General features: G+C 37.2%; 1 protein-coding gene across 1 annotated transcript; it reads left to right on the top strand.

Moving 5' to 3' along the window:
• On the top strand, positions 1-408 carry LOC120189792 (S-protein homolog 2-like). Its single transcript, XM_039192981.1, has one exon. It carries the CDS (start codon positions 1-3, stop codon positions 406-408), a length of 408 nt encoding a protein of 135 aa, XP_039048912.1.
• Positions 409-23839: the final 23431 nt, after the last annotated feature.

The raw sequence follows: 23839 nt of genomic DNA, 5'->3' as shown, positions 1-23839 counted from the left end.
ATGAATCAATGGGCGAACAGGTTGGTTTGGTCGCTGTCTGTAATGCTGGTTTTGGCTGCGGGCACAGAGGCTTTCTGGAATGGTAACGTGCAAGTAAGAATCTATAACAGTTTGGAATACACGAAAGATTTGACCATCCATTGTAAATCCAAGGACGACGACCTCGGCGCCCGCGTTCTATCTTCCGGCGAACACTTCGAGTTCCAATTTGCACCACACATGTTCAAGAAGACCTTGTTTTTCTGCAGCATGGCATGGGATGGACAATCGCATTGGTTCGACATTTACGAGGAAGACAGGGATGGGGATTGTAATAGCAGTCGTTGCACGTGGGATGTAAAGCAAAACGGCCCTTGTACGGTAGCTACGGGTACCCTTTTGTTTGTTTGTCACCCTTGGAACAAATAGGGGTTTCTTAATCACCCTCAAAATCCACAATAAACGCTTGTGCTAAACAGGCATGTGAAAACTGAACTGCTGGTTTGCACGTCTACTGAATTTTGCCTTTAATTAATCAATTAATGTATTACGACCTAAACTCATAAATTAAACTTTTTTTTTCCTCGGTAGTGTCTTCCTTTTATTGAAGTAGAAAATGATCTCAACAAAGATCTCAGTGTTAAATAAGAATATTATTTATTTTAAAAATCCTAAGTTTGAGTAATTATGTTTGTAGGGTATGTATACCTTATCAATTGAGTAAGAAAATTCTAAACAAATTACTACCTTATAATCACCCTAAACTATTAAAAAAATTGTTGACAAACATGTCGGTGTTAGACTCTCACGTAGATGTGAGCAAAACTCGACTCGACTTAAAAAAAATTCAAATTCGAGTCAAGCTATAAAATACAACTTAAATAACTCAAAATTTTTAATAATTAATGAATTGATTTTCAAGTTTTAGTCAAGTCTCTTGACTTTATATGATATATATACATATCACATATGAAAAAGTATGAAGAAATATATATGCACTGTATATGATTATAGAAAACCATTTAAATTCAAATCAAACGTATTGGAAATACATCCTCACATACTTTATGAGAATATTTCCATCATTTTTTTAAATTTATTCGTCATCGGTAGTGTCGGAACCGTTTTTCGGTTGGACCCGAAATTGGACTTCTACTTGGATTAAACGAATTGGAGTCGCCACCGATCACTTTAAAAATATTTAGGTGGATCGAACACCATCTTACCTGATCTGCGTTTTACCAGAAACGTGTCGGGTTCGGAAGTCGGTTACAGTCAAGGAAGGATTAGCACCCTTGTACTGCCCTCTCGCTACCAATTAATTTATCGGTTGTCTTAATTGCGAAAATTAAAAAATTTAAATAAAAATTTTAAAAACTCAATTCAAAATAATTACCTTTGATCGTTTAAAATTATAAAAAATAAAAATAAAAAAGGTTAGATCGTGAAATATGGAGAAGTGTGGCTTGTCTCATAAAGCAATATCAAAATAAGAAATTCAAATACCCATGTATTACACTTTAAAATGAAAAAGACAAAAGTAGATCAAATATAAAAGTATAGGAGTGATAAGTTACTGTCTTTAAAGAGCTATAAGAAAAGTCCACAATCCACAGTAATGGAAATTGAAATTCATTCTCAATCTAAGTTGGAGAAGAGAACACCAATTATTGTGCAAACCACCCAAATATCCGTGATGAGGAAGGAAACAACAGCAAGAGACAAGTACGATCTATATAAACCCAATAAATCATAGAACCAATATGCCCATAAAATCTATAATCGTTAGTCCCATTAATCTATAGTAACTGTACACATGCATGCCCTGAATAATAGCAACAACATAACACATAACCACGAGCAACAAAGGTCTAGAAACTTAAGCTGTAACGGTATGCGAATGAGTTGGGAAAAGTTTAGTTATGCAAGCAGTATTAAATTCATACTCTGAAAGACCAATGGCTGCTCTCAATGCTTTTTCACCTTGTTCAGCTCTATAACCACTGTAACCCTCCAGCATAGACAGTGCATGAGATCTCTTAGCCATTGCAGAAGTAATAACATCTGGAATAGGTTCAGTAGTTTCACCAATTTCAAGGCTAATCACTTGTGCGTTCGGGTACTTTAGCAAGTGTGCAACCCTTCTTCTAGCAACTTCTGGAAACAGGTAACCAGCTTGAAGCTTGGCTATGTTCGTATTGAGAGAAACCTTTGTCTTGTAAGCAGTCTGTTCTTGAGGAGTGGCTATACATTTAACTATACGGAGGCTTTTCAGTGGAACCGAAACATTATGGGTTCTTGAATTGAAACTGGTTGGAGCCAAGAAAACAGAGAAAGATGAAGAAATCATTGAAGTTGATAGATTGTTCATCCGAGACTTCTTTCAGATTTCCCACCCCCCTTTTTCCTTCGTGCATGTCTCCTTTTAAATTAAAAAAAATGCTAAAATTCCTTTGAAAGTGGAGAGCATTGAGCTTGAGGGAGGAGTGGTCCACAACTCCCATGAAAAACAAAACCCACGTGATTTGTGGTGAAAGTGGTGGAGATAAAGGCGGGGTAGTGTATGGAGCCTACAAAAAATAATAATAAAATAAAAATATTAATAATAATAATAAATAAATAAATGTTTTAAAACCATATAATATATAATTTCAAAAAAATATTTTTAAAAACTATATATTATACGTATTTTAAAAATATTTTTTTTAAAAACTATATAATATATATATAGATATATAGATATATATGTATAAAATAAAAATAAAAAATATGGATGAAAATGAGTATCTACATGTAGCAAAACACCTTTACTAAAATTCTGCACATTCATAATATCACTTCCAATGGAAAAAAATTCGCCCCACAAACTAGCAATTTTCTTGTGAGGTATCCAAAAATCATTCATGTAACGATCACCCGCAACAGCCTCCCATTTTGATCTGTACTTCGAAGAGGTTTGTTTCGTCCAACTCGGTTCGAAACGAAACATTGATTTAATCATGGATTCATAAAGAGTATAAATATATAATATTACATATATTCTAAAATTCGGTATCTATATTAAAGTTAGAGTATCACAAATCACTCTCCTAATATCCTACAAAACTCATCTTGGTAATGTAAATCTCGATATCGCTATCAAAATTCACAAGAATAAATTTCTTTAGAATTTCACAACTCGAATCATAGTTTTGATATCTCTTGTTAGGAATTTATAAAAGAAAAAATAACAAAGTAAGATCAATATAGAAGATGATATGTACAAGAGATAAGTGTTTGCCTACCTACACAGGCAACAAGAATAGTAGACTATAAATATAGAGATCACGAAAATTAAAAATACATAATATCTCAACTATTTTAAAGTATGTATCTATACTAAAACTTGGAATATCTCAAATCACTGCCTCAAAATTCCCACGAAATTCATCTCTATAACGCAAATATCAAAAGTTGCAAAGATTACAACAACAAAAAATTACATCTCTCCAAATAATTCTCTCAAAGTTTTAAAATATATTTTATGTTTATAAAATCAAATACTTATCACTAAGAATCCTTATTCTATAAAAATATTTTACTAAATATACTTAATCACTAAGTACTCTTCAAAAATTTAAATTACTTTTTACTTAAAATTTGAGTTAATATTGAATAGAAACGATTGTCACCTAATTTCTTGATATCAACATCAAAGATCCTTTCACTTCCGCCATGAATATGTAGTTAAGAATGTCTTTTTAGCCTCAATTTCGAAATCAGGTAGGTGTATTCTTGATATCAACATCATTTAATTGTTCTATTATCAATCGGGTCTATTCATCCAACTGACGCCAACATTACAGGTTCGTATATAAACCACCATACATGTTTAAAAAGACTAGGTTTGTATATAAACCACCATGCATCTGTAATTTCACTATGAAATCACCTCATCCTAATTCATATCTTTTCTATTTTTGTATAGAGATAGAATATTTTGAAACCGGCCAACGATCGTCTAATCACCCATTGCGATTCACCATTCAAACTAAAAGGGGTGAACCACTTATATCCATCGTGACTCTTTTATTCAACATTAAAGAATTATCGAACAAATTAATGCTATATTACAATAAATTATTTATCCTAATTCCACCTAATTAATTATCTTTGTATTTAATTACAATGAATCAAATGTAACCTAAACTCGAACTCAACATACCATATAAAAATTTAATTGCGTAATTTAAAAAAATATTAATGACTCCATTTTACCATAAATTGCAAGGCGTTGAAAGAATGAGAGCAGCACGTTTCAGTCCAGAAGAATCACTTATAAGGCTGTATGGTGTTTTGGTGAGCACGAGGAGAAGCAAACATGAATCTATGGGCGATCAGGTGGGTGTGGTTGTTGTCGGTAACGCTGGTTTTGAATGCACGTAGAAATGTTTCCTTGGATCCTTACAAGCGAGTAATAATCTATAACTATTTGGAAGACAAGAAGGATCTGACCATCCATTGCAAATCCAAGGACGACGACCTCGGCGTCCATGTTCTTTCTTACAAGGAATCCTATGATTTCCAATTCAAACCCCACTGGTTCTTTCGGACCTTGTTTTTCTGCCGCATGACATGGAATGGAAAATCGCATTGGTTCGACGTTTACAGGGGAGATAGGGATGCTCATAAAGGTTTTGGTTGCTATGAATTTCATGATTGCGTGTGGAAGGTAAGACAAAACGGTCCTTGTACACTTTTTAATATTTGTTATCGGTGGAACACATAGGGGTTGCTTAATCACTCTCAAAGTCTACAATAAACTCTTGTATTAACCGGTGTCGACAACTGAAAACTCGATTGCTGGCATTTGCATGTGTACTTTGTTTTACTTTAATTAATGTTGTTGGTAATATAAATTGTAAAATCGAGGTGCTGTCATTGACCGGAAATATAAACAAATAAATAAATCGTAATAAAACTGTATCGTGATAATCCATTGTTTTAAAAGTAAATTTATCTCGATGTGTTTAATCATTAAAATATATGAATGTGTCCTGAGATTAGTACGATCTCTCAAATAAATCGTACATGAAGAGGACAAAAGTGGTACAGCTCTTCTCGACACAAGTCACTTCAAAAATTAATAAAAGGAACAGAAAATTTTTAGAAATGAGAAGGATAGGCAGACAGAATTTTAATTTTCGGATGCCATGAAAATTATCGAAAGAAATGGAGTTAAAAAAACACTTCAAGAATCACTTGATTTTGCAAATCATTTAATCAAAACACATGTGATCATCAAGATCGCTTTTAATTGGATCACTTCCAGGCACCTCCAAGTAAGCAATTTCTTATACATTTGATCTGACAGAATGCATGAATCGAACACACACAACTGAAAACTCAAACCTGAATTAACCCAATTACCCAACACACAAAAGAGACTCTGATTTGAAAAGATTTTCCAGAAACAAGTTGAGCTTGATCCCCAAAACTGCAACTTCCTAGAATAACCACTCGCATCTAGTGAACTAAACTCACAGCTTCATCAGACCAGAATTTCGAATTCCTTATTGGATTACTGATTTAATCTAGCTCCCTTGCATACAAATAACTCTAGCTAGATGAGGAGCCTTCAAGCTTAAGCCCGGAAATGATCCATATTACGACGATTCCACCCGCTCTGCTCATAATTGGCGAATTCCTGAAGTCGAAGAAACAACTAACCAAAAACTTTGAAAGAAAAATAACGATCATATTCTCCTTTTTCATTTCCACAAAAAACAACATACCACCTTACATATCTACCTTCTACTTTCCATAAGCAAACTCAACGCTAACCTTAGCATATGCACCCAACCCTCTAACACTCCAAGAGAGAACCACATGACACGATGACACTACTTAACAAAAAACACCACTTTGTTGGGAAATAAACCGAGAACGAGTAATTTCTCTATAACCAGATTAGTGAGAATGCGAAATAAAAGCAGAAAAATAATACCCGAAATTGATAACGGAGTTCAGCCAATTGTGCCTACGTCTCCGGACTGCTGCAGATCTTTTACTAAGAGAGAAAATTTACAGGTGTTTACAAAACACTCACTACTCACAAGAAAACTTTCTAGTATTGGGAGAAAAAAATGATTTTGGGATTTTGGGTTGATTTTGAAGCTAAATGGGATAGGGTATTTATAGTTGAAGCTTGAGGACTAATCTTATAAATACCCTAAAGTTTAATGACTCAATTTGGTGATTATCCCTTCAAAATTTCAACAATAAACATGCCAAACTTTGACAAAACAATAGCAGCCGACTGCTGCCATATTTCCTTGACTTTAACAATCTCCCACTTGAAGACTGATTTTAATTTGTCTTCACACATTGATCATTGCAGCAACATTTCTGGTCTTGTTATTATAGTATGCCAACTGAAGCTGAACACAACTTCAGTTTGTCAGTGGTCACCGTCTTTGTCAACATGTATGCCGGATTTTGAGCTCCACTAATCTTTTCAAGCTTCAAAATCCCATCTTCCATAAGAGACCGGATAAAATGATATCTCAATTGTATGTGCTTTGTCTTGGAATGAAAAGACGGATTCTTTGCTAGATGAATAGCACTTTGACTGTCGCAATACAAGACATTGTTTTCTTGTTTCTTGCCTAACTCTTCCAAGAAACTTTGGAGTCAAACCATCTCCTTGCTGGCTTCTGTAACAGCGACATATTCTGCTTCAGTTGCGGAGAGAGCAACTATCTTCTGTAGTTGAGAAACCCAACTCACTGCAGTACCTCCTAGAGTATAAACATACCTTGTAGTGCTCCTTATGATGTCAACATTTCCAGCTAAGTCAATATCTACATAGCCTGTCAGTATCGTATCTCCACCTTTGAAACAAAGTTCTTTGTTTGTAGTACCCTGCAGATATCTGAGGATCCATTTGAAAGCTTCCCAGTGTACTTTGCTCGGATTATTCATGTACATGCTAACAGCTCCCACTGCTCGAGCAATATCTGGTCTGGTACAAACCATGGCATACATCAGACTTCCAATTGCTGACGCATACGACATCTTCACCATGTGTGCACGTTCTTCCTCCGTCTTTGGTGTCTGATCTTTGGGGAGTCTAAAATGAACACCTAAAGGTGTACTTACTGGTTTAGCATCTTGCATGTTGAACTTGGAGAGTACTTTGTTGATGTACTCAGCCTGTGATAACATCAATGTCCCCGACTTTGTGTCTCTCTTGATCTTCATCCCAAGAATCTGCCATGAGATTAGTACGGTCTCTCCAATATATCGTACACCCAAAATATTAAGTGGACAAAAGTGGCACCGCTCTTCGAGACACAAGTCACTTCAAAAATAATAAAAGGAACAGAAAACTTTTAGAAATGAGAAGGATGGGATTGTCTCAGAAAAGGCGGGTTAATATGCCGCAGACATAATTTTAATTTTCGAATGCTATGAAAATGCCAAAAACCCTTTACATTTATTGACTGAAAAAATCCGACACGTAACTAAAAATCATTAAGATTCATAAAAAATCAATGAAAATCATCGAAAGCAATGGGGTTAAAAAAACACTTCAAAAATCACTTGATTTTGCAAATCATTTAATCAAAACACATGTGATCATCAATATCACTTTTAATTGGATCACTTATCCTTAAAGCATCCAAAGAGAAGATCAATAAAGCAAAGAACAGAGCCTCACCTTTTCTGGAAATTGAGATGAAGATCTTGAGAAGATGAACAAGAAGTTGAGAAGAAGAAAGCTTGAGATAAATGGAGAACGCTAGAAGAATTTCGGCCAAGAACATAGAATTGAATGAGGAATCCTTGGATAACTTTGATAATAAAATAGCATCAAGAAGAAGGAAGAATTCACAGAGAATTCGGTTACAAGGATGAACAAAAAGAGAGAAAATGAATAGTAATGCAAAGGGTGTTTGAATGAAATGAATAAAAAATTAGAAGAGAAAAAGAAAGCGCGAACAAAACTACCTTTTAAAAAAAATCCAACTTCACACAGACCTTAAAGAATGGTTATTCGATCATACAGGGAAATAAATGAGTAATTTCCCTATAACCAGATTAATGAGAATGCGAAAAATAACATTTAAAAATAATACCCGAAATTGATAACGGAGTTTAGCTAATTATTTTTTTTGAAAGATGGTACTTTGTATTAGGAATAGTACAAAGTACACCACGACAAGGATTTCATTAAAAAACCTCTCTAGAACCTAAAATGGAGGAAAAAGAGTGTACCTTGAAGTGGTGGCGTTCAAAGAACACGATAAATATACAGTATATTTCGAAAACAAAATCAAACTATCACAAAGCACTACCATAGCTGCTAAAGGAGCAGCACCCACAGCAACTGTAAACCAGAATCCAGTCTAGGGAACCGTAATGCAGAAGCTAAAAGCAAACGACCATCATGCAAGAACTTGGAGAAAAAGAATACCAGACATAGGAACCACCTGAAGAATTCTTTACACATATTCAGTAACTGCCGAGCACTAAAGAATGTGGACTATGGACAAAGTCTTGAATACTTGGGAAATGCATTGGCCAATTCGATTTAGCCCATTCAGCAATCTGAATTATAACTAGATGGAACATCTGATCAACAGAAAAAAATTTGCCCTCAAACCTGATTTTGTTTCTGAACAACAAAATTTGCCATATCAACCCAAAAAACCTGATGTTCCATAATGCGCGAAGTTTCTTTCTAACTCCCTGGGAAACCCATACATGCAACAATTCTTTCACATTCAATGGAAAAACAATACTAATATTCCACACAGAACACCATTTTTGCCAAACTTTCCAAACACAGTCGAAATGACAAAGAACGTGATTAATAGTTTCAGGCACACGATTCTAGAAAGAACAATTAAAATTATTGGAACAACAAACACCTCACTTTTCCAGCTCTGAAGTAACCGGTAATCTTTGATGCACTGCTTTCCAAACGAAGTCTGAAACTTTTGGAGGGACGGATTTGCACCAAACAGATTTCTAGATTGGATCTTTCACTTTACCTGTAGCAACCACCTTCAAACAAAAAGACTTCGGTGAGTACCTACCATCGGAAGAACGTCCCCAAGCTAATCTATCTAGAGCAGGAACTGAGCTAACAACTTTGTTAAGAACCATTAAGAAACTCGACCACAGAGAGTTTTCCCAAACAAACAAATTTCTCCTTAACTCTATCCTCCATACCCACACACCGCTCTCCCAAATCCCAAACTCAACAATCATCCCAAATTTTTTATTCGCCAAGCTGAAAATTCTAGGGAAAGAGGTTTTTAGAGAAAACTTTTCAGTCCAATGATCATTCCAAAAATCAATTTTAACACCGTTACCCATAATGCACTTAAAATCCGTAGACAGATTGTCTTCATGGGATACTAACGGGATGACAATCTTGCGCCACACCCATGAATACTTACTAATGTTTCTAACTTTTGGAACAATAGAATCCAGGGCATAATTATACTTTGCAGAAATAATCCTTTTCCAAAGATTGTCAGTCTCCTCACCAAACCTCTATATCCACTTAAAAATCAAAGCTCTATTCCTAGATATAACATCGAAAAAACCCAGACCCCCATGAGTCTTTGGTCCACAAACTGTTTCCCATTTTAGCCAATTATACCTACGTCTCCGGACTGTTGCAGATCTTTTACTAAAGAGAGAAAATTTACAGGTGTTTATAAAACACTCACAACTCACAAGAAAACTCTCTAAACTCTTTAGTATTGAGAGGAAGAAATGATTTTGGGATGATTTTAAAGTTAAATGGGCTAGGGTATTTATAGTTGAAGCTTAAGGACTAATCTTGTAAATACCCTAAAGTGTATAGGGACTAAAATATAATTAACCCTATTCACTTTTCAATAATTTGCTGCTCTTTTGTTGAAACCCAAGGTTGGCGGTGCCAAACTTTGAAATACAAACTGGCTGCCATTCTTGAATTGATGAATTCAATTATTACATTTCAACAATCTCCCACTTGAAGACTGATTTTAATATGTCTTCACACCTCGATCAATGCAACAGTATTTCTGCTCCCGTTACTCTAGCATGCCAACTGAAGCTGAACACAACTTCAGTTTGTCCGTTGTCACCGTCTTTGTCAACATGTGTGTCGGATTTTGAGCTCCACTAATCTTTTCAAGTTTCAAAATCTCATCTTCCAGAATAGACCAGATAAAATGATATAGCAATTGTATGTGCTTCATCCTAGAATGAAAAGATAGATTCTTCGCTAGATGCATAACACTTTGACTATCGCAATATAAGACATTGTTTTCTTGTTTTTTGCCTAACTCTTCCAAAAAACTTTGGAGCCAAATCATCTCATTGATGGCTTCTGTAACAACGACATATTCTGCTTCAGTTGTGGAGAGAGCAATTATCTTCTGTAGTTGAGAAACCCAACTCAATGCAATACCTCATAGAGTATAAACATACCCTGTAGTGCTTTGATGTCAACATTTCCGGCTAAGTCAACATCTACATAGCCTGTCAGTATCGTACCTCTACCTTTGAAACAAAGTGCTTTGTTTGTGGTACCCCACAGATATCTGAGGATCCCTTTGACTGCTTCTCAGTGTACATTACCTGGATTATTCATGTACATGCTAACAACTCCCACTGCATGAGCATTATCTGGTCTAGTACAAACCATGGCATACATCAGACTTTCAATTGCTGAGGCATACGACACCTTCACCATGTGTGCACGTTATTCCTCCGTCTTTGGTGACTGTACTTTGGAGTGTCTAAAATGAACACATAAAGGTGTACTTACTGGTTTAGCATATTGCATGTTGAACATGGAGAGTACTTTGTTGATGTACTCAGCCTGTGATAGTATCAAAGTCCTCGACTTTGTGTCTCTCTTGATCTTCATCCCAAGAATCTGCTTTGCAGCGCCCAGATCTTTCATTGCAAACTGCTTCGACAATTTTTGCTTCAAGTTTATAATCTCTTGCATTTTTGACCCCTCAACAAGCATGTCATCAACGTACAACAATAAAATAATGAAGTTGATGTCGAACTTCTTGATGTAGCAATAATGATCTGCTTGGCATCTGGTAAAATCACTGCTACTCATGAAACTATCGAACTTCTTGTACCACTATCTAGGAGCTTGTTTTAAACCATACAAGCTCTTCTTCAACCTCCATACCAGGTTTTTCTTGCCTGCCTCTATGAAGCCTTATGACTGCCTCATATAGATTTCTTCCTCCAAATCACCATGAAAGAAAGCTGTCTTCACATCTAATTGCTCAAGATGTAGATTCTCTGCAGCTACAATTTTCAACACCAGTCTAATTGTAGACAGCTTCACGACTGGAGAGAAAATTTCATTGTAGTCAATACCTTCTTCTTGCTAAAAGCCTTTGACAACCAATCATGCTTTGTAGCGTTTGCTCCCATCGTGTTCTTCTTTTATCCTATAAATCCACTTGTTATGGAGCGCTTTCTTGCCCGGTGGTAATTCAACTAATTTCCATGTCTGATTTGACATAAGTGAGTCCATCTTATCTTTCATGGAAAACTCCCACTTAACTAAATCTTCCACCTACATTGCTTCATCATAACACTGTGGTTCACCATTGTCAGTTAGCAACAAGTAGTGCAAAGAAGGCGAATAACGATGGGTTGGTTTAGGAATTCTGGAGGAGCGTCTCACTTCTGGTGTGCCTGGTTCTTCTTGAAATGCTTCAGGACTGATATGAACATCATTTCCAGAAATCTCCTCAAATTTAGCAAATTCCTTTGTTTCATCTTCGGTGTTGGAGCTACTTGATTCTATGGTTGACCTGTCTTTGTACATCACATTCTCATTGAAAATGACATCTATACTTTTGATGATCTTTCGATTTTCATAGTCCCAAAACCGGTAACCGAACTCATCACCACCATAACCAACAAAGACACATTTTTTGGACTTGGCATCAAGTTTACTTCTTTCAGCAGAATCTATATGTACATAAGAAATACAACCAAACACTCTTAAGTGTGAAAGGTTTATTTCTTTCTTGCTCCAAACTTCCTCTGGTATTCCACCATCCAAGGGAACTGAGGGCCCATGGTTGATCATGTAAGCTGCAGTGTTGATAGCTTCAGCCCATAGAAATTTGGGCAATCCGACATGTATCTTCATTCTTCTGGCACGTTCATTCAAATTTCTGTTCATGCTCTCTGCTACGCCATTCTGCTACGGTGTCATGGGAACTGTTGTCTCCATCTTGAACCCATTGTTTACGCAGAAATCTCTGAATCTTCTATTTCTGTACTCTTCTCCATTATCATACCTCAACCGCTTGACTTTCAAACCAGTCTCATTTTCCACCATGGCCTTCCATTTTTTGAAGGTATGAAAGACTTCTGATTTCTTCTTCAGAAAATAAACCTACACCTTCCTTGTAGAATCATCGATGAAGGTAACATAATATAGTGAGCCCGCAAGAGATGTAACTGGAGATGGTCCCCATACATCAGTATAAACTAACTCTAACTTTTCAGCCTTGGGTGTCTTGCCAATCTTTTCAAAATCGACTTTCTTTTGTTTGCCAAAGATACAATCTTCACATAGTCCAACATCTACAGTCTTTAGATTCGACAGCTTCCTTTTTGACAAAAGTGTCTTCATCCCTTTCTCGCTCATATGTCCAAGCCTTTGGTTCCATAGGTTTGATTTTCCATCAGCATCTGATACAACAATGATATTCTCTAAATTTGAGGTTACATAGAGAATATCAGTCTTCTTACCATGAGCAATGACGAGTACTCATTTGGTAATCTTCCATTCACAGCCTGAAAAAGTTGTACTATATCCTTCTCCATCAAGCTGTCCTACAGAAATTAAATTTCTTTTGAGGCCAAGAATATGTCTCACTCCTGTCAGCTTCCAGGTGGTCTGGTTTGGCAACTTTAATCGGATGTCTCCTTTTCCGACGATCTTCAAGGTTTCATCATCAGCTAGATGAACCTTCCCAAAATCACCACTAACATAGTTCTCCATGATTTCTTGGCATGGGGTGGAGTGGAAAGATGCCTTTGAATCCAAGATTCATGATTCAATTGGACTATTGACGCTTAGAATCATGACATCACCTGTCTCCTCTGTCATATTGGCAGATTTCTGTGCGCCGGTATCTTTTTTCGGTGCTCAACAATCTCTTTTAAAGTGACCCTTCTTGTCACAATTATAATAAGTAAAATCTTTCTTTCCCGTTCTTGATTTTCCTCTTATGGATTTCGATTTGTCACGATTTGAATTTCTTTATGAAGTTCCCCCTCTAGACTCCGTGTGCAAGGCTGAGGAGCTTGATGCTTCACCCGATTCTCTCCGTCAAATTTCTTCACTCAATACCAGATCTCGAACATCATCGAATTTCAATTTGCTGTTTTTCGATGAGCTGCTAACTGATATAACAGTAGCATTACAACCGTCTGGTAGAGATGATAAGAGAATTAAAGCTCGAACTTCATCATCGAATTCAATTTCCACGAAACTCAACTGGTTTGTGATTGTGTTGAGTTCATTTAGGTGTTGAGCCACTGATTCTCCTTCCGCCATCCGCAAATTGAATAATCGCCTCATTAAGTGAACTTTGTTTAGGGCCGATGACTTCTCGTACATACTGGAGAGAGCCGCCATAAGACCCGTCGTGGTCTTGTCCTTTACTATGTTGAAAGCAACATTGCAGGATAACGTCAGTCGGATAACTCCGAGGGCTTGTCTGTTGAGAAGAGCCTAGTCTTCATTCTTCATGCCCTTGCTTCGGTCATTCTCTTAAGATGGTCTCTGAAGCCATGTTCTCTACATGAACATGCCCGACAAACTCCTTGGATAGAGACAACTCATCTTGCACTTGGCTTCTACTCGCCTTGGTAGAAATGAATGAGCCAACTCTCAACGCCTCTTCGATCCTGGGTTCGTCCTTTTCTCTTGACAACTCGATCTTGGGCACATCCATCACCTTGGATGACTCGGCTCCCCTCGGGTAATCTCACAAAACTTCTGGCATCTTAAGTCTGCGCCCCCTCTTTTTCTCAACTTTTACCCTCAGCTTAGTATCTTTGACACTCGAACTTGTGTAAAGATTGCACACATCTTCCCCAGATCCACCATCTGGTTCATCATTGAGTGGGCTTTCTCCACCACTCGAGGAACAACATTCCTTATCCTTCGACTTGCCATCATCATGGAATTTGTTGCCACTACCCTTGGCTTTCGGCTTTGCTTTGGAAGTCTTGTTCTTCTTGACTCCAAATTCTTTGCTGGACTCGGCGGTTGTCAAGGCTTTAGACAACTCCTTGACTTCCCTTCGCTCTAACACGTTCTTCGTCCACGGCTTCAATCCGAACATGAAGGTGAAGAACCCATATTCTTCAGTCAAACTTGGGACTTTGAGCATGAGTCTTCTGAATCGGCTCACATACTCCTTAAGTGTCCCTTTATGCCTGAGACTCCTCAACTTGGACCATGCCTCCATCCTGGCATACTGTGAACGAACTTGTTCAATTTTCACCCTCGGCTTGACGGCTTTGTCTCTCGCTATCGATTCAGGTCCCTTCTTGTGCTTGACTGCTTTCATACCCGTAGTCTCGTCACGTCTCAATCTTGGATTGACTACTTGAAAACTTGTAGTCGCACCATGTCTTGTTCCTTGCTTGGCCGCATTGATCCCCTCAATCGGACCAAGTCTTTTTATTGACTTGGCAACTTTAACACTTGTGCCTGCGCCAATTCCCGCTACTTCTCCTTCTCCCATAATCCTCATGATGGTTGTAAGGAGACGCTTCTCGGGACATCCTCTAATCAAGTGAGGACTATCACAGAAGTAGCACTTCAGCTTTTCTTTACTCACATTCTTCTCTGCCCTGGACTTAGCCTTGCCATTCTTTTCCGATGGCTTTCCTTGGCTACGAACAATCGATGGCTTACATTGGCCACTCGAAGAACTTTCTCTACCATTTCCCTGTTGCACCTTTTCCCGGTCTCCCCCATTATTGCCACTATCTCTGGGAAGGTCTAGACGACACATCGCTACTCGGCTTGACATCTGCAAGCTCAGTCAGCTTTTCAGCTACAGCTATGGCCTCCGAAAGTCTCTGGGCATCACATTGCTCTTCCCCGAGCATCGCCCGTGGTCTAAGTCCTTCCAAGAAGGTCTTTAGCGCACCATTCAACTTCTTAATTTTCACATTCACTTCGTCTGCAGCTATCGCTCCCACTCGAATCTGGCTTCGTTTAGATCGTTTCTGACAATTTCTGCGAACCACCGTGTATTAGAACACCTCCGTCGACAAGCTCGTATCGCCGAACAAATTTTACTATTCATAAATTTCACTATTTATATGAATAGTAACCTCGCAGAAAAAACTGACAAAATTCACAACCAAAAGCTCTAGATATCAGTTATTGGGAAATAAACGAGTAATTTTCCTATAACTAGATTAGTGAGAATGCAAAAAATAACAGCGGAAAAATAATACCCGAAATTGATAACGGAGTTCAGCCAATTATACCTACGTCTCCGGACTATTGCAGATCTTTTACTAAAGAGAGAAAATTTACAGGTGTTTACCAAACAATTACAACTCACAAGAGAACTCTCTAAACTCTTTAGTATTGAGAGGAAGAAATGATTTTGGGATGATTTTGAAGCTAAATGAGCTAGGGTATTTATAGTTGAAGCTTAAAGACTAATCTTGTAAATACCATAAAGTATGTAGGGACTAAAATGTAATTAATCCTATTCACTTTTCAACAATTTGCTGCTCCTTTGTTGAAACCCAAGTTTGGCGATGCCAAACTTTGAAATACAGACCGACTGCCATTCTAGAATTGATGAATTCAATTCTTACTTTTCAACACAACCCACATCAATCAACACTGTGTCCATTCAAACCCATAAAAGCTACATCATGTACAAAACTAACCCACAGACCTTAAAGAATGGTTCACCAACTCATAAAATTTCAGCCAAACTGAGATAATAACAATCACTTATGGAATATAATCTTTCAAACACTTCCAGGCACCTCCAACTAAGCAATTTCTTATACATTTGATCTGACAGAATGCATGAATCGAACACACACACAACTGAAAACTCAAACCTGAATTAACCCAATTACCCAACACACAAAAGAGACTCTGATTTGAAAAGATTTTCCAGAAACAAGTTGAGCTTGATCCCCAAAACTGCAACTTCCTAGAATAACCACTCGCATCTAGTGAACTAAACTCACAGCTTCATCAGACCAGAATTTCGAATTCCTTATTGGATTACTGATTTAATTTAGCTCCCTTGCATACGAATAACTCTAGCTAGATGAGGAGTCTTCAAGCTTAAGCCCGGAAATGACCCATATTACGACGATTCCACCCGCTCTGCTCATAATTGGCGAATTCCTGAAGTAGAAGAGACAACTAACCAAAAACTTTGAAAGAAATATAACGATCATATTATCCCTTTTCATTTCCAGAAAAAACAACATACCACCTTACATATCCACCTTCTATTTTCCATAAGCAAACTCAACGCTAACCTTAGCATATGCACCCAACCCTACACTCCAAGAGAGAACCACATGACACGATGACACTACTTAACAAAAAACACTTTTCTCCCAGCACCTCTCGAACCAGTTGACAATCAATTAAATTTTATTAGTTCCTCCACAACCTCGCGCTCGTCCCCGATTATTTTTATCCCGAAGCTAATGTTTTCTCTGCCTCCTTCTTCGAAGCCAGCCAGCGCCTCTTGAGATCCGAATCCGAAAGTGATCTCCCCGAAGTTCTGATGATGGCGAAACCTCGTTCTTCCCCTTAAACCTTTTCAACGCTCGATCTCTCGCACATAGTTCAGCCCGAGACAACACCTTTTCTTGGATTTTCAGAAGTGACCCATATTTCCTAGAACCTCTTACCCTCTCCTCATTGACTAATTCTGGGAAAAATGATTCCTCCTCTTCTAAAGCTTCACTCAAGATATCTCTGTCAACCCCCTTCTTCCGGACAGGAGGGTGTAAAAATTTTGACTTAAGGAATTCTCCTCTTCTTGAATTTTTTCACCGCACGCAACATCACAACTCTCCCCCACTTGGAAACCCATTGCTGATACATCCTCAAGAATTCTACAATTCTTACAGTGAGCCCACCACCCAAGTTTGCATTAACTCCATCATTCTCTTCCAACTCCAAACAGCCATCATGCCCGATAAACTCCTTTGATCCACTGAAATGGCCCAAACCCTCCTTAGAGACACAACCCACCTCAGTCTCCAGACCCTTCTCTTGCACAACACGAATATCATCAGGCACCGACACGATTCCTCTTCCAAAATCACCTCCACCAACTTCTACACCTGAGCCATCGACAACATCATTACAGAACACATTTTCATTTTTCCCAAAACTATCAGCATTTAATGAACCTACATGTTCCAGCGGGCCAACACCATCATGGGGCCCATCTGAAGAAGATTCCATTTCCGACTAACTTCCAATCTGATTGTCCAAAGGTGCTATGGCCAACCCTGGTTCCACTGCTTTAGCTTCCTTACTCATTGGAAGCACCTTCTTATGAACTTGATTCTACTAACCCAAATTTTGAGACCTTACACTTTAATTGGAAAATTGTTAATAATAAGTTGACTTTTTCATAGCTTACAAGATTTGTTGCTTTATCACCTAAATGTTGCATGAGTAGTAGAAATTTATATAAAAGGGATTTTAGTGAACAAAATATATATTTAAAATTATGACTTCTAATGCATGATTTAATGAAGTTATATTTTATAAGATTTAAGATGAATTTTAAATTAGACAGTAATTAGGCAATTTAGTTTATAACAAGAAATATTATTGAACTTCCTAAAAATCAGACTTGAATTGGATGTTAAAATATTTTATTTTGGTTTTACCCGACTAATTGATTTTATCGATAATTGTTAAATTTTTTCAGTTTAAATAAACAAAATTTTACTGGTTTTCGAATAGTAATTGTTTCAAGTAGTTGCCGTGACATCTCTGACTCGTATTCGGGTATAGTTACGGGAAAAAGGTGTTAATTTAGGAATTTTCACGCTATATTACAACTAATTATTTACTCTATTTCTACGTAATTGAGTATCTTTTTATTTAATTACAATGAATCAAATGTAACCTAAATTTGAATTCAACATACGATATAAAAATAATAATTGCGTAATTAAATAAATCTAAATGGTTCCAATTTACCATAAATTACAAGATGTTAAAAGAATGAGAGCAACCCGTTTTAGTTGAGAAAAATCATTTATAAAGTTGAGTGGTATTTTGGTGAGCATTAAGAGGAGCAAACATGAATCCATGTGCAATCAGGTTGGTGTGGTTGCTGCTTGTAACACTGGTTTTGGCGGCAGGCATATAGGCTATTAGGGACCCTAGTGTGGAAGTAACAATCTATAACGATTTGGAAGACAGGAAGGATCTGACCATCCATTGCAAATTTAAGGACCACGACCTCGGCGTCCATGTCTACTGTGTTAAATTGGCAAGTGAAAACTCGACTGCTGGTTTGCATGTCTACTGTGTTTTACCTTTAATCGATGCATGATGACATAAATGTTGAAAAATCGGGTAAAGAAAATAGAAAGAACACAAGAATTTTAACGAGGTTCAGCAACGTGCTTACGTCCTCGGTGTCTTAGACGGCGCTAGAATTTTTATTCAATTCAATGTCTCATAAGTTTAGGTTACATCTCCTTTTATAATAAATAAACCCTGGTACAAATTTGCAAAAATAACCCTGTACCATACCGCGGGGCCGAACCCCTGCACTCCCAACCCACATAATCGTAACCCCCTCTACGAGACTTTCTTTTACCAGTATATTTATGAGCCATACCTAACAAATCTCCACCTTGGCGAATATCCTGCCCCTTAGGAAACTTTCAATGTGGGTTGGGTTACCTTACTTCTTTAACAACACGAAACATTCAACAAGTCCAGGCAATGCATGAACTTGTCTTTCATAACTGGCTTGGTGAACATATCAACGACATTCTCATCAGTATGTACCTTCTGAAACAAAATCTCTCCAGATGCAACCAACTCTCTGATGTTGTGAAACCTTACATCAATATGCTTGGTTCTAGCACGATATACCTGATTCTTAGCCAAGTGAATCGTACTTTGATTGTCACAAAGCAATTGAACTCCACCTTGCTGAACACCCAACTCCTTTACTAAACCAGTAAGCCATAAAGCTTCTTTTGCAGCTTCAGCCGTTGCCATGTATTCAACTTCAGTTGTAGTTAATGCCACAACAGATTGAACAATAGACTTCCAACAAATAGACCCTCCACCAAGAGTAAATACATACCTTGTAGTAGATCTTCTATTATCCAAGTCACCCGCATAGTCTGAATCCATATATCCTACAACCAAAGGATTATCCCGCTGACTACCAAAAATAATTCCATGTCCCACAGTACCCTTTAAGTACCTAAAGGTCCACTTGACCACTTCCCAATGTTGCTTACCAGGTTTAGACATGTACTTACAAACTTGACTAACTGCATGAGCTAAATCAGGACGAGTACATACCATTGCATACATCAAGCAGCCAACAACATTAGAATACAGAACCTTTGCCATATCTTCAGCTTCCTAATCTGTCTTATGGCATTGTTCCGATGAGAGCTTAAAGTGATTCGCTAATGGAGTGCTCACTGGTTTTGCGATGCTCATTGCAAAACTTTCTAGCATTTTCTCAACATGACCCCGTTGAGATAGCCACAGTTTCCTTGAGTCTCTGTCCCTGCAAATTTCCATTCCAAGAATTTTCTTTGTAGCACCTAAATCTTTCATATCAAATTCTTGACTCAATAAAGTTTTCAAAACGATAACATCATCCATGTTCTTCGCAGCAATTAACATATCATCAACATACAGTAACGGAAAAAATAAAAGAACCATCATCAAGGCTCTTAACATAGACACAATAATCATACTCACATCGCTTGTAGCCAATCTTGATCATATAGGAGTCAAACTGTTTGTACTATTGTCTCGGAGACTGTTTCAACCCATACAAAGATTTCTTCAATCTGCAAACTAAATGCTCGTTTCTAGGTTGAGTGAAACCTTCAAGCCGCTGCATGTAGATCTGCTCCTCTAAATCACCACGCGAAAAAGCAGTTTTAACATCCATCTGCTCTAAATGCAAATCCCAACTAGCCACCAATGCAAGTACTGCTTGGATTGAAGTGTGCCTGACCACAGGAGAAAAAATTTCTTCATAATCAACTTCTTTCTTCTGTGAAAAACCCTTTGCTACCAAACGAGCCTTGAACTTCTCCCCCTCTTTTTCTGTTACTGCTGGTTTCTTCTTATACACCCATTTACAACCAATAGGCTTTTTACCCTAAGGAAGACGAAGTAACTCCCATGTACGATTTTGATTCAAAGACTCCATCTCCTCAACCATGGCAGTCATCCACTTGTCTTTTTCATGACTAGTAATATCATCATGAAAAGTAAACGGATCATCACTGCTAATAGTAAGTGCAAAAGAGACCAAGTTTTCAAAACCCAATCTGTTCGGAGGCTTTATATTCGTCCGTCTCACCCTGTCTCTGGCGAGACTGTAATCCTGCAAATCAACCATAGCGGAACCACCAGAAGTCGGTTGAGAAGTTTCTATTTTCTCAAATGGAAATTGCTTGAAATCCACCACTATTGTGTCTTTCTTTTGCTGTAACATGTGTTGTTCATCAAAAACATCTCTACTAATCACAATTTTCTTCACAACTAGATCCCAAAACTTGAATCCTTTGACAACTTTCTTGTAACCCAGAAAAATGCACTCCTTCAATTTTGCATCAAGTTTGGATCTCTCGTCAGCAGGTACATGCACATAAGCATGACAACCAAAAATCCGTAAGTGATCAAAAGTAACATCATGACCAGTCCATACCTGTTCTGTAACTTTCTCAGCCACTGATGCCCTTGGCGATCTATTGATAAGATAACACGCCATGTTAACAGCCTCAACCCAGAAGTGTTTGGGAAGCTTCGCATTCAACCGCAAACATCTGGCTCTTTCATTCAACAACCTGTTCATCCGTTCCGCAACACCATTATGTTGTGGTGTCTTGCGCACTGTAAAATGCCTCTTAATCCCATGCTCCTTAGAGAAGTTTAGAAACTGTGAATCTGTGTACTCCGTACCTTTGTCAGACCGCAAACACTTGATTTTTCGTCCTGTTTGGTTTTCAACCTCAGATTTCCACAGCTTGAACTTCTAAAAAATGTCTGACTTCTGTTTAAAAAAATACACTCAAACTTTCCATAAAAAATCGTCAATAAAAGTAACATAATACCTAGATCCACCCAAAGACAATTTCATGGAAGGCCCCCATACATCAAAATGCACATAATCAAGAATCCTTTCAGTTGTGTGCTTCCCATTCTTGAAACGAACTTTAGCCTGTTTACCAAGAACACAATACCTGCAAAAATTGAGCTTACAGCTTTTAACGCCATGCAACATATTTCTTTTATATTATTTAGCCATACCACGTTCACTAAGATGAGCAAGACGCATATGCCACAGTTTGGTAGTATCATCACAAGACTCAACAGAATGAACTCCACCTATAACGGTACTCCCTAACAATCTATAAATATTTCCTGCAGTCATCTTTCCTTTCATCACAGTCAAAGCTCCTTTAACAATCCAAATGGTTTCCCTATCCTCATCAGCCTTAGGGATAAAACCATTCTTGTGTAAAGTGCCCAGAGAAATCAAATTCTTCTTCAAATCTGGGATATGCCGAACACCACACAATGTCCGAACTGAACCATCATACATCTTAATTCTAACATCACCAATACCAACAATACTGCAACATCGATCATCACCCAAATAGACAGAACCAGAATTAACTGACCTGTATGTCGAAAAATCGGGTAAAGAAAATAGAAAGAACATAAGAATTTTAACGAGGTTCAGCAATGTGCTTACGTCATCGGTGCCTTAGACGGCGCTAGAATTTTTATTCAATTCAACGTCTCATAGGTTTAGGTTACATCTCCTTTTATAATAAATAAACCCTGATACAAATTTACCAAAATAACCCTATACCATACCGCGAGGCCGCAGCCCCCGCACCCCCAACCCACATAATCGTAACCCCCTCTACGAGACTTTCCTCTACCGATATATTTATGAGCCATACCTAACAATAAACACATAAATTGAACTACTGGTAACAACGACGGTGCTAGACTCCTTTAATTAATACATTTTTTTGGAGGTCTATACTATCATAAGTGTTAGGTGTGGGTCTTAGGTTTTTTAAGGCCTTGGAGTCTTGTTGTTTGGAAGCCATGAAGTGGAAGGCGATTATTGTGCTCCATCACGGTGTTAATTCGAAATCTCTTCTAGTTTTAAGTAGGAGTTCTTCATTGTTTATGACTTGGCGAATGTTCGAATGAATGGAAAGGTGTTGGTTAAGGTGTTATTCTGATAATGTTGAGGCGTAACTGCTGGTATTTTGTTTTCTTTGGCTGCTAGGGTGGTGTTTGTTGTTGTGTTGGACCTTGGTTTCGTTCGGATTGGCGAGTTCATTGTTTTGATTTTTGTATGTTTGAGGGTTGCAAGTTCGTTCTGTCCAAATTGTAATTTTTACCCAAATTGTATGTACTCTTTTCCTCTATTTAGGATTATGGAGGGTTTTAACGAGGCATACAATTTGGTTTAGTTCAAACCGTTTATAATAAAACAATTTATTCGAGCAAAAAAAAATCCTTTCAGGGTCAGGGGATGAACTTCTAAAATTTTATGAGATGAAGCAAACAAATTATTAATAAAAAAAAAAAAAAGTATCTAAAATATCTAAGAACTTGGAACCTTCATTGAACTTCCAGTTCTTGGTCTCAAGTTTCTTGCAACGATCTCTCTTTCGGTTGCACCTAGTCTTTCTCGATTGATACAATTTGAATGCAGTCTCGTTATCATATGAAGATGACTTGTCCAAAGACATTGTCTGGGAAAGCTCTTTTAAAGCCTAAGGAACAATTTCCGGACGGACCATTGTGCCGTCCTAAACAACCATATGAATCCATCAGATTAATTCTCATAAATGAAAGAATGACAGACACACAGGAAAAAATCTCAAATTACATACCATTGTAAAAGTCTTCCCAGCATGCATTGTGCCAATCAAGTGCACATATGAGGATTGGTTCAATTCAACATACGGGTGCTTTAAGGAGTTGAACAATTTGTGAGCAATTCGAATTTGATTCAGTCAAAATTCAATCAATACTTGATTTGGGTTGACTCGACTTAAATTTGAGCTCGACTCGAGACCTTAATAAGTTAATTCGACAGTCAAGTAAGATTCGACTTGATCCTATAAGTTTGCGAGCAGTTCAATAATTGTTTTTATAAATTTTTAGTAGTCTTCTTAAAAAATTATTTTTTAAAGAAAAGTCTAATTATAATTACTAATTTTCTGGTAGATAACAAGAAAGATGGTAAATTACTAATTAATAATTACTACTAATTTATTAATCTAATAATTTATTTGTTTAGTGTATTTGTGGATTGTTATTTTAGAGTTTATAGTTTGAAATTATTTCATTCACTTTTCTTTATTAAAATTTTTGGTTAATTTTATTTATTTATTATATTTATATTAAGTTCTATATAATATTAGTAGATTTTACCTATAGTTAAAAAACAAGGTAAAAATTTTAGTGAATTTAAAGAGCAACAAGTTTTTTTACGAGTACAAGTCAAGCAAAATTTTAATGAGCTTAATGAGTAACGAATTAAGT

The sequence above is a fragment of the Hibiscus syriacus genome, unplaced genomic scaffold (genome assembly GCF_006381635.1).
Source record: "Hibiscus syriacus cultivar Baekdansim isolate YM2019G1 unplaced genomic scaffold, ASM638163v2 tig00116959_pilon, whole genome shotgun sequence".
Classification (NCBI taxonomy): Eukaryota; Viridiplantae; Streptophyta; class Magnoliopsida; order Malvales; family Malvaceae; genus Hibiscus; species Hibiscus syriacus.
This window is presented reverse-complemented; position numbering and strand designations above follow the sequence as displayed.